General features: G+C 39.4%; 1 protein-coding gene across 1 annotated transcript in view; it reads left to right on the forward strand.

Moving 5' to 3' along the window:
- Window positions 1-12,542, forward strand: part of Naa15-16 (N-alpha-acetyltransferase 15/16) — a 183,980-nt gene that overhangs the window by 4,686 nt on the left and 166,752 nt on the right. The window contains exons 5-10 of the mRNA XM_071591443.1: window positions 662-809; window positions 2,536-2,751; window positions 3,962-4,141; window positions 4,224-4,399; window positions 9,857-10,009; window positions 10,570-10,698. Of these exons, the coding sequence (XP_071447544.1) occupies window positions 662-809; window positions 2,536-2,751; window positions 3,962-4,141; window positions 4,224-4,399; window positions 9,857-10,009; window positions 10,570-10,698 (1,002 nt within the window). The remainder of the gene's footprint in view (window positions 1-661; window positions 810-2,535; window positions 2,752-3,961; window positions 4,142-4,223; window positions 4,400-9,856; window positions 10,010-10,569; window positions 10,699-12,542) is intronic.

Consider the following 12,542-nt stretch of genomic DNA (forward strand, 5'->3'; position numbering starts at 1 on the left):
CAGTGGAGACTGACTCCTCTTTTTTCACACACGCCTGTGCTCCAAGTTCCAATTGTCCAGCTAACACCACACCAATCTCTTAATGAGCCACTCCCATGTAGCACTCCTCACTGCTGCGAATTCATCCCCCAGCAACATTCATCCCCTTGGGGTCACCTTACACTTTCGGACTTATGATTATATAGAAAATAGGGCGTTCAAGGTTAGCAGCTTTTGAAATACAAGTGCCACACTCAGAATTCTCTGCTAATGTTTTCAGCTCTTTGCCAGTCAATGTTGGCATATTTTTGCCAGTTTGCCACAAGGAAAACTAGGACCAAGTAGTAATCCAGATGCACTAATATTTCAAAGGAGCAACTATCTCTCTCTGAAGGGATGCAGTCTCAGGCTAGCCAGCGCACCAGTATGCCTGTTCCTCACCACCATGCAGTGCACTGGCACCAGGATCCTTTTATGTTTATATCTGCAAATTTGTGACCACCTTACTAAATTGGATGGTATATCTTCATGCGGGTGGCTGTTTGTTGTGGGGGCTATAATTAGAATTCTCTGTACTGTTTATTGAGGAAGTCATATTTACCAGAAATGTGAAAAATCAAATGATCTCTTATTTATTTGTATGTATTTATTGCTATTCTAACCGTTGGCTTTTCCTTTTCAGAAAACAACATATGATTATGAGCACAGTGAGCTACTGCTGTATGAAAATATGGTGATTCAGGATTCTGGAGCCATGCCGGAAGCCTTGCTACATATGAATCGCTATAACGAACTGATTTGTGACAAATTGGCTGTGTATGAAACTTGGGGTGAGTGTAATGTGATGTGGAATATTTAAATGTAGTTCCAGGTCATTTCATTTTCTTTAAGAACTCTAGTAAATGAACAAAATTCCACGGGGTGATGTGCGGTGGGACGGATACACTAGTCGACCATTGTCAGCTCTCTGAATTGAACTCAAGAGTCTCCCACACTCGAGGGATTGTGCTCAGAGGTTTCTTACCTTCGCCGTTGGGAACAAGCTGAAACAAATGCGTGCGCGTTTGAATTGAAGAAATTCCCACTTGCTCCAGCCCTTCCCCGCCATCACCTGCCCCCCATCCCCTCTTCACTGCCCTCCCACAACCCCTCATTGACCACAACCTCCTGCCCCACGCCTTACCAACCCCCCTGATTTCTTTTCATCTTCCCTCCCTTAGAATTACTAACATTTTAATTCCTATTGGTCCCTGAATCTCATGAAATAACCAACTCCATTTGAGCTCCAACTCCCTCCCACCCATCATTCAATGTATGCACCACATGTATCTTATTACCAATTACTGCCCGATGATGGCATGTCATGGTGAAACGCCATGTATCAAAACATTCTGTGGGAAAGTGTGTGCTCTATCTCTCTCTCATTTGATGGGTGTGCAAAACCTCCACTTGGTGAACCATGACCCTGTCAGATTTAATTTTTGTGGTATTTGTTTTGTGTTACCTTTATATTTTATTTAATTTTTATAACAACATGTTAATGGGGTTACCTGGTATGTTTTAAATAAATTATTATTATCACTACGCAATCCAATTATGAACAAGGGTGCAGATAAATGCATCATTGCCATTTCCAAGTAAAATATATCCTCAATGAATAGAACTGGAATAGATTGAAATTCACCAAGGGAAGATATGTATAGTTTCCAAATTATTTTATTATATTTTGAAAGCTTTGCTGAGAATATGTATTGCAAAGGCATAAATGTGAGCGGACCCTATGCTGATATGTAGTGCCGTTGGTCAGGCACCATAACCCTCCTTCATTAGTAAGTCACCAGATGCATCTTAAAAGGTGATGCTGAAGATGGTGACTGAAGGCCCAAGGGCCAAGTTGATCGGAATCAGAGGTATGAGTAAGTTTGCAGAGTTGATGGTTGCAGGTGTAACTTTATGGAATCAATTCATTTTGGAAATGAGAAAATAGTAACTTTGTGATTCTGCAGAAAATTTGTTTTGATAGGACCAGGGTTTCGACGTTCAATGTCATCTTCACCTAGAGATGTTGAAACCTGGATGAGGGTAGAAAAAGAAACATTGTTTCTGCATAAAGACTTAATACTTCACACGATCATGGTTTTGATGCTGTGCATCATCGAAACCAATGTGGAAGTGCAAAGTTCCTTTTTCTGTCCTCATCATGAAGGAATTCCGCAAGGTTAAGCCTGAAACTGTTATGTCGAAACCCGGGTCATGTTGAAATAAATTTTCTGCGCAGTCAAAAGTTTTTATTTTTTCATTTCCAAATTGAGAAAGCAGAGTAAAGAAAGGGTAAAAAATAAATACTCTGGTATAACTCATGTTGGTGCGGAAACAATAGTGCATGTCCAGATGATAATCGATTCTCCACTTATTTTAGATGTGAATTGCATTGTTTTAACTCTTTATGGAAACTTTATTAATACCTGTTTTCTTCTTTATACTCATTTGCTTCTTTATATCTAATGCTATCTATCTAATTTAAAGTGATGGCTTTTCATTTGATTTGCATTTCAGGTAAGCTTTACTTGGAACTAGAACAGTACCGTGAAGCAATTGTCGTTTACAAAGAGCTTCTGAAGAGGAACCCAGAAAATACTATGTATTATCAGAAGCTCCAGGAAGCTCTTCAACTTCAGACTGTAGAGGAACGTCTTAAGTTATTTGAGGGTTATCAGGAAATGTTTCCAAGGGCCCAGGCACCTCGCAGGCTTCCACTGAACTATGCCACTGGTGAGCTATGATTGATTGATTGATTGATTGATTGATTACTGAACTCTCCTACCATCCTCTTCAAGCAACCCTCTGAGCATCTGGATAGGGTAAATGAGGACTTGCTTGGCAGCGGTTGCAATTGTGCATTCCCCAATTCTGGACATAATTTCTGTATTCTGAGCGCATTTTTGATGTAATAATTGCGTGTGTAGTAGTGAAAGATTGGTTGTGTAGTATCCTGTCTCCAATCACACCCCATGCATGGAGAATTGGGATATACTTCGGAACATTGAGCGTAGCGTCCACGTGATGTTTCACAGGCTATCAGCACGCATTAAACTGACTTTATTAAAAATCTCAGGTTGCCCTTTATAAATAATTAATGTGATAGCTTCCAATAGCATATCAATATCAAGTAATATATTGTTCTAATAACTCAGATATTTGATTAATGCAGCCATGATCTTCAAAGGGATGTAAAATACTCATTTACAGTAACTAAATGATAATAATTGTAGCCAGCTGAAATGGTTAAACATGTTCCCTTTATTTTTAATGTCATTTGACTAAGCCAATATGAGTGAGATGCAAATTACAGGAATGTGAATGTGTTTTTTGCATGTCCACTGTGTTAGTTGTTTCAGGCTGTTGCTAGTGAAAGGAGAAAGTTTTCTATGGAACTTAGTTTATTTAAAATAATATTTCAAATATGTGTTAATGGGTCATGCTGTAAAATAAACTTCCATTGAAGCAAACTGTCTTCTTTCCATTTTAATATGGAAACATTGAACAGAGAGGGAAAACAAACAAGGCTGTAAGTGTTAGGTGGGGCGAGAGGATTGTTTTAAGAAATCCAAAGGAGGTGGGAAAGGCGGGTGTGAGGCATTTTTATTGGAAGTGGACGTTGAGGATAGTGATGGAGGGGAAGACATTAGGCGAGCAAGATATGGGGAGAAAAATGACGGGCACATTGGACGGAACAATAGGATGAAGGAAGTACAAGTCTGCAGTATTGAAGAACCATTTTAATGTATTTCGGGTTGGCAGGTTTTGTCCTGTTGAGCAAGGCTAAACAATGTATCAGTGTTCTGTCTGTACCCATAGAAATCTGCCTTAAACAGTACACTACAGAGTAATAATAATGGAAACATTCCATAACTGATACTTTCAAGGTTTATGAGGTTTTTTTTCATGCTTTAAAAGTAATGATTGATTCTGTTATTTCCAGGGGAGCAGTTTAAACTAATGGTGGATAAATATCTTCGGAGAGGCCTTCATAAAGGCGTTCCCCCTTTGTTTGTTGATTTGAGATCCCTGTACAAAATCCCTGAAAAAGTAGAAATAGTTGAAAAGTTACTGTTGCAGTATGTGGATGCTTTGAAAAAGTTCAATAGGTTTTCTGAGGAAGGTAAGGCTTGATTTGAGTGGTGATGTGGTTGTTAGCATGTGCAGAGGATTGCCTCTCTCTCCATCACTGCATCTTCTTTCAGATGTGGCCAAGGAGCCAAGGGAGCCAGCCTCTGCTCTCCTCTGGGTCTATTACTACTGTGCACAGCACTATGACCACCTGGGGCAAACGGACAAGGCGCTGTCATACGTGAATGATGCCATAGATCACACACCCACGCTGATTGAACTATTCCTCTTGAAAGGGAAGATCTATAAGGTAAGAGGGAAGAGAATTTTGCGAGGAAAGGTCATAAATTATTATAATGCTTTCATTTTTGAAGTTTGACTGGCCAAACCTGTTGCAATATTTGCATGGATATTCTTCCAATAAATTTGACCAACATTTGTTGAAATAGATGAAGGATTTACCGACAGTAAAAATGACAGGTTTTAATCCCAATTTTTCAAATTATACTTGCTTAATTTTCAAATAGTGCAGTGGAACCTCACAATACGAGCATGATCCGTTCTGCGATCTTTCTCGTAAAGTGAAACACTCATGTAGTGGAACAACTTTTCGCTTATAAATTAATGTAAAATACAATAATCTATTCCATGTCCAAAAATTAATTATGTACAAGGTTTATTCCAAGAAAATTATGCATTCATTGTTTGGATCCTGTTCACCTTCTGTCGTGGAATCAAGGAACTGAGATTGCAAACTGGATTTGTCAAAGCAAAGAAAAATCTGAATAAGTTGTTAATTATTTATGATATGCACTTGACTCCTTTTTTTATTAGAAAGCTGTCTGGAGACATTTATTTTTGCTGAAGCTTAAAAATTTGGTAAAGTGCAACTCAAAATGATTGTTAAATAACTTAATGGCATGCAGCATCACTGCCTTATTAGGGCAATACCTTGTATGCATGGTACGATGTAAAAGTTTCCCATGACCTTCACATTACATTTAACCTGCTATTTTGGACTTAACCCTTTGAGTGCTACTGAATTTTTTGTGGGTACTCCGAGAAGTGCCATGGGTATTTTGCTAATATTGATGGGCTTTATTCAAAACACCAGTTTTCGTTTATTTATTACTATATTTACATGACTTTCTCTGCATTTGAAAGTAAATACCACCTTACAAATGATTGCAAAAGATACACCATTTTTTCAATGCATTGTCATTTTTATGGTTTAATTTCAAATTTACAAGATTGGATAATTTTATTTTTTCAAATTTGACCAAAAAATTGAGAAATACAAATAAACATTTAAAAAAATAAAACCTAGATAAATATCATTTTTTCAATGAAATAATCATATCACATCCAAGTAAATTGCATCCATTTTCCATTAATATTCAATTAGTTTTTACAATTCTGATTGCATAAAATTAAGGGGGATTATCAAAATGATCAGAGTTATATTTGGTGAAACTATTCCTAAAGAAGAGGACAATTCATGTGAAAATTTTGCTATCATTGCTGTAGTCAATAATTGCTGGTCTCTTCTTAGGAAGGATTATTACACTATCAACTGAGTCGGGTAACTCCTTCTCTTCACCAGTTTCTCAACAAAAATGGGTGCTGTTTTCACTTTCCTCAGAGTCTTTGTCATTATACTAAGCGAATTTATGTATTCAGTTAACCTGTTATCATCAACACCAAGCACAAATTCTTCTCTCGAAGTTGATGCCATTTATTAGGCCCAAAGATTATTTCAATTTCAAAAACTGTTGATTATTTCAATTAACAATCAAAGTTATAGTGTCTCGTAGTTAATAAGAGAGCAATCTTGTATAATTTGCAATATTGACAAATTGGAGGAAAATGTTGTTTTAACATGCCTACTCATAGGCGAAGATATGTCATCGTTGGCACTTCTGGCATATGTAGTAAAAGGCCGCTTTGAGTGTAGTGGGAAGGCGATTTGAGATATTACAGGAGATATCTCCTAGGAACAGGATCGAATATATTTACACACCCCTACTATATCCAAACTCTTTGCTAATGGTAAAAACAAATAGAATACATGTAATAAATCAGGCTCTTCAACCCCATGTTGATGATCATGAGAACCACTTAAGCTGCGTGAGAAATCTAACTTGTTGTTCCGTAGTCCTCCCATGGTGTAGCATTTACCTTATTTGAGTTTTACTAACGGTGATCTAGCAAAGTGTTTTTGCCAAATTCCTTCCTTATTAATGCTATGAATAAATCCATGAAGTGTCTTCCTTCCACATTTTCCAAGCAAGTTCTGCAAGAATGTTTTCTATCCCCATGGCCTCATTTGATTTAATTTCCCTTAATGCCCCTTCTAGTTCATCTTTGAGTATGCCTGGACCTAAGTTATCTTCCTTGACATCATGTTCCTTCCCTATGTCTAACCTTGCTGGTTCTTTACCTTTTACCTTCAGTTCCTGTTTACCCCGTCCCTCCTTATCTTGAACTGATAACTCATCTTTCAGGATTAAATGGATGAGAGATCATAGGCGTCAATTTTACCCAAATAAAGACCTCAATCTATCTATCTATCTATGTTTCCTTTTATTTCCCAACAGTGATTTAACCTTGCTATATAGTGCAACAATTTCACCCTTCTTCTGCAATGGATAATTTTATCAAGTGGAAAAGTGCTTCAATCAGTTATTCATTATGTCGACTTCCACCACATCACGCCTGAAGCCACTCAATTTCTTCTTCTGCAAACTTCCCATATCTTCGAACTGCATCTTCCACCGTGCTTCTTTTGCTTTATTTGTTGCCTGTCTCAATTTATTATTTAACTCCTTATACTTCCTTCTACCTAGCTATGGCTTAACATTCCTCCATTTTCTTCTCTCATCTATCTTTGGAATCATCTAATCTGTGATCCATGATTTCCTAGTCCTTTCCCATTAATGGTTCCTAAGTTGAATTCGTGGCTTTCGATATCTTTCCTTGGTACAGTCCCATTTTTCTTTGATAGTACTCAGCTCTTTACCATTCTCAATGATTTTCTCTACCGCTTGCTAATTCTCCTTCCTTGTCAATCCATTTAATGCTTCTACATTCCATTTCATAACCCACCGCCCCTGCCTTATCATTTTGAAATGGACGCTACACTTATAACAACTAAATTGTGGTCAGAGTCCGCATCCGCTCCTGGGAAGCTGTGGGAATTGATCTCATGCTTATGAATCTGTGCCTAACAATAATATAATCTAACTGGTATCTTTCTGAATCATCTAGCATTTCCCATATATACCTATGCCTTTTGTGGTGTCTAAACCAAGTGTTGGTGATGCCTAATCCCTGTCTCCTACAGACCTCAGTTGCTTTCTCCCCGCGGTCATTCCTTTTACCCAAACCATAATCATCTAGCTCTTCCTTTGCCTACCATCGTATTCCCATTCCACAAGGTCCCCAATCCTTATCAAATGTTTTCCTGCAAGAACACACGCAATTATGTCCTCTTAACTGATCTTATATCCTATCAACTTCTTCCTCCTTATGATTGTTTGGTGGTTTATATATCTGAACAATGACCAATTTTGTTGGTTTTGCTTTTATCTCTACAGATATTCTATCAGTTGCTTGCTCTATGTTAATGAAGATTCTTCCTACCTCTTTATTCAATATTATTGGAACCCCTCGCTGGGTCTCTTCTTCTCTGCATATTTTACTCTATAAACATCACTCCAGTAATTCCAATATCCTTCCATATCTCCTCGCATAAACTGAAAATATCTATATTTCATCTTTCCGTCTCTCGCTTTATATTCTCTAATTTTCCTGTCCTCAACATTGTCTTAACATTCCAAGTTCCTATTCTAATTAATATGGTCTTCTTCTTCTTTTGTTTTCTTTGCTGATGCTGCCGCCTTAGCCTCTCCCACTTCTGGGCATGACACACGGCCGATTGGGCCTTCTCCCATAGTTGCCAGGACTCATTTTCTCTATACTGTGCATCATAGGAATCTTAGGATTAATAATTGAGGTGGTTTCCCTTTGCCTTCCTCAAAATGGGATCAGGATGGTGCAGTGGCCAATGTATAGGTTTCCCATTGAGAGGGCCTGGGTTCAAATCCTGGAGATGACAAATATTTTTAGTGGTATCCCAATCCCTACTTGAGGTGTTGCTTTGTGGAGGGCTCTTTGATGTCCGTTGGATTGGATGTTAAACTACGGACCCCTTGGTGCTCTTTGTTAAGAGTAGGCTAATGCCAATTCGGGGTTTCTCTTGTGACCTTTCTCCTTCCCCATCCATCCCAAATGGTACAAGTGATCTTAGCTGTCGGTCGCCTCCCCTTAAAAAACTGCAAAAAACCTTCCTCAATTGTGTTTTTATTATAACATTTTCAAAAATGCAGACTTGTAAAAATGATGATGATAATGGCAGACATCTTGAGCAAATTTTCTTTAGCAGAATGTTCATTCATTTAGTAAAATTGTCCTCAGAGAGAAATATTGCCAAATTATTGTGGGATGTATAACTAAACGTGTACTAAATGTACACTTATTTGTGCACTGAAACAAAAAGGATTTATCAAATGGAAAGTTGTAATTACTTGTTGGAGAGATGTGATTGGTCTGTGATGGTAAAGGTGTTTATCGGAGGAAGTGCAATGCATGCCCATGTTATACTCAAGGATGACAGGGAGGTTGAGTAAGAATGTTAAGAAAAGGCCCGTTAGAGCTTAGTATGGAGCATAGTTATGGTTGGCACGGAAACATGTTCATTGAAGCAGGTGGATAGGTGTAGGTTGGAGCCTTTTGAATTGTGGTTACAGGAAAGGATGGTAAAAATGGACAAAATGAATAACAAATGAGGTGCTGGTTGTGGTGGGTGAGGAGAGGGGATTGAATATCCCACACTTAAGTCACAAACTGGGGGGAGAAAGCACTCAAATGTGGGGGAGGTTGTGTGTCACACATGGTCAATGTTAACCAACGAAAGTTGATGGACAGGAGGGGGGAGGAGGAGGAAGTGAACTGCATGTCATTGAGGAGGCGGGGTTTTCTTCTTTACTCGTTGGACAATTTCCAATTGTTCCAACGCATCTAATATTCTGCATTTATTTGACACATGAAGCACTTTTAACTTGAAATCACTGGTGTGGCTAGTCTCGGGGAAGTGTTTGGTGGTCATTGATGTGGTGGTGTTGCCCAGGATTTTGCACTTCTCGTGTTCTCTGATTCGGGGGGAGAAATTCCTCCCCGTTTGGCCCACGTATATGGTGGCATTACACTCGCACTGTATGGCATACTCACCACTATTCCTTGTATTGTTGATGGCATCTTGGTTTTTGCAGTGGAGTTTCAATATGTTGATGGGGGTGTAAAAAGAGACTCTAAATTGGTCCTTTGGGAGTGCATTGGCTAACTGGTACAATGTGTTGTTGATAAAGGGGATTTTGCACCATTTTCGGGTTTCCGTGGTCTGTTCCGTTTGCAGGGTGTTGGTTGTATTGGTGGCAAGCTTTCTCCTTTTTTCCAGAGGAAGGAGTTGATCAAATCCTCCTTGTAGCCATTGTTGATGGTAAAGCGTTTTGTTGTATTTAGTTTGCAGTCAAAACGTGTTATAGGCATGGGGATTTTGATTAACCTATTTATCATAGAGTGGAAGGAGCCAGCTCCTCCTTCCACCTGTTTCAATGCATGCGTTCATTCTGTTGGCATGCGTTGTGTTGGTGATGATTTCAGCGTTGCGAAGGAGGGTGTGGTGGTAATTTTGCATATTCTTCTTCAGCATGCAGGGGACGTAATCTCGGCCTACAAGTGGATGGATGAAGCGCAAGGCCTGGACACAGCTGACAGGTACATCAACTCCAAGTGCGCCAAGTACATGCTGCGTGCCAATTTGGTCAAGGAGGCTGAGGAGACGTGCTCCAAGTTCACGCGGGTGAGGAAATGAGTGAGCTGCTGGGAGAACCCCTCTTCTCTGTGATCATCACTCACTCTTCTATAATCTCCAGTGTAACCTTTGCCCTTCGATTGTTTTGCATCATAACAGATGCTGTTAAAAAGTGAAACGCATGTGTCAGTTATCTTTTAAAATATAGCCTAAGTTTGCCGGGAAACATTCTTGGATTGAGTCAAATTCTTTGATTGTTTGGCAGTTGTACAACTGTTCTTGGATTTTAATGTCATTCCACCTTAGACTCGCAAATAAAGCGTCTGGCCCTTGTGCAAGCTATCCAAGTCATCTGCTTCTGGTGGATGATTGGCATTCTTTGGATACCTATTCATTCCAAGGACTTACTCAATTAGGTCAATGTTAATGGGCCCAATGCATTGTGTTTCGGGAAAGTTTTGTCAGCAATGCTGGATGCTTGGTGCAAGGCAGCGCACAAGGTGCCTAGAGATAGGCTTGAAGCACACCCACCCACCCACCTCTCTGGGCCCCACCAAGTGACCAATCTCCAAGGTGTGTGCTAATTGTTTGTGTCTTATCCCCCACAGGAGGGCGTCTCTGCCATGGAAAACCTCAACGAGATGCAGTGCATGTGGTTCCAGACCGAGTGCGCCCTTGCGTACCAGCGGCAGGAGAAGTGGGGGGAGGCCTTGAAGAAGTGCCACGAAGTGGACAGGGTGAGCAAACCAGTGTGTGTGTGTGTGTGTGTGTGTGCGTCATTCGTGAATGGGAATGGCAAGATATACGTTGTATCAATGTATGGGTAGTACCGCAATAATGTGGATTTTTGTAGAAGTGAGTTCAGAGCATGAAATTGAGTAAGGTAACACATGTATATAATTACCCCACCTAAAAATCCAAACGTGTGATTGCATCCAATTTGAAAGTTGGGAGGAATGGAAAATGGAATCCAATAGCAGGTGTGAATCCTGAGGGTTTGAGGGATCCTGGGGTTTTGACAACCAGGGATTTATCAACGGAACTAACTGGCTTCATGCATTTCAAAAACATTAAACTAATTGGGAATTATAGAAATGGTGTTAGAAAAATGATGTGCCATAGCCTGTTATTTCATTTATTCAATTTATCATTATAGTTTAATTAGTATTTGTATGGTGCAGTGTGTACAGTTTCATAGATGATGCTCAATTGCGGTACAACCCTATTAATTTGATGATGGCTAATTGGAAGTATCACGTAATTTAGAGCTAAGAGTAGAGTAAAAGGAGGACCACCTGTGGATGAATTGAAATACGTCTACCATGAAGTTAAAAGTAATGCTTTAGTCTAATGACTCAAGATTGTATCATATATGTCAAAGGTTATCCTGAAACATTGCTCGCCATTAAGTGTTAGCATATTTTTTATGCATGCATTGTGAAGGCATCATGTTGCTGCTAAGCTGTTCTTGCCAGATGACTCGTCCCCAAATCATAACTTTGTATTGCTTGGTCGGCGGTCAAATTGAAACCTAATGGATATAATGGCAACAGGTGTAACTTACAATAAATATCCTATTTTGCTTTATGTTTTTGCTTTATGCTTTTGTTGCATAATGCTGTTGGTTGATGACCTAATGCTGGGCTACTTCCTCGTGTACAGGAGAATAGAGCTCGAAGCCACTCTTGTGCTGCTCGTACAATTTTCACTCTGGGTGCAAACATTATTTTCTCCCGCCACCTTCCTCTCTCCATCAATGAGTTGGATGGATGCAAGAGAAGTTGAGGCCACTATGCCATCGGAGCCTGGGTTGTGGAGTTGAGGTGCCCTCGAAATGAGGGAGCCACGAGGCTCCCTCATCACGTCACTCGACGTCATCATATGATGTCCAGTTCCCTCGAGGAGACAATTGAAATGCTCTCAAGCATATTCAAGACAACAAGTTGTAGTGCATTATTCACTGGGGTTCTCTGTTGAAGAGGGGAGGAAGAGCTCTGTGGACATACATCATGATGACTTTGATGTGATGAGTGACCTTTCGCTCAAGGCTGACAGCAATAAATCTTATGTCCTCTTGCCAGAAAAACCCCAGAAGAAACAAACCGTTCCAATGGCACAGAACAATTCAGCCAGCCTGTGAGACTGCTAGTCTCGAAGATTATTTTTTGGGAGCAAGTCGAAGGCAAGAACTCATGCCTGTGGAGTATTACGAATCCGTAATAGTTTTTTATTTTAATGAATCCTGGAAATTAGGTTAAAACGTTAGGCTTCAAATTGAAGTATCCTTTTTTTAATTCTAAGGAAAAATAATAGAAATAGTTATTCTTCATATTGCATTGCATAATCCTTGAGAAAAACAAAAGACTTCATACTAATTGTTTAAATTTAAGGCAATGGATGTTTTTTAAAAATAGTTTAGGATGTAGTGTTGTTAATGTTCTATATTTCATAGCAATCAGGCAGCGTCATGGGACATTAGTCAGGATTGTGTGTGTGCAGTATGAGGTTTTGCTTACAATTTTATGGAAATAATGTTTGACTTCTTTCTACTTTTCCCATTTTTATACTTTTTCCTCTGTCT

Source organism: Hetaerina americana, unplaced genomic scaffold, assembly GCF_022747635.1.
Source record: "Hetaerina americana unplaced genomic scaffold, ioHetAmer1.1.p SCAF_47, whole genome shotgun sequence".
NCBI classification, from domain to species: Eukaryota; Metazoa; Arthropoda; class Insecta; order Odonata; family Calopterygidae; genus Hetaerina; species Hetaerina americana.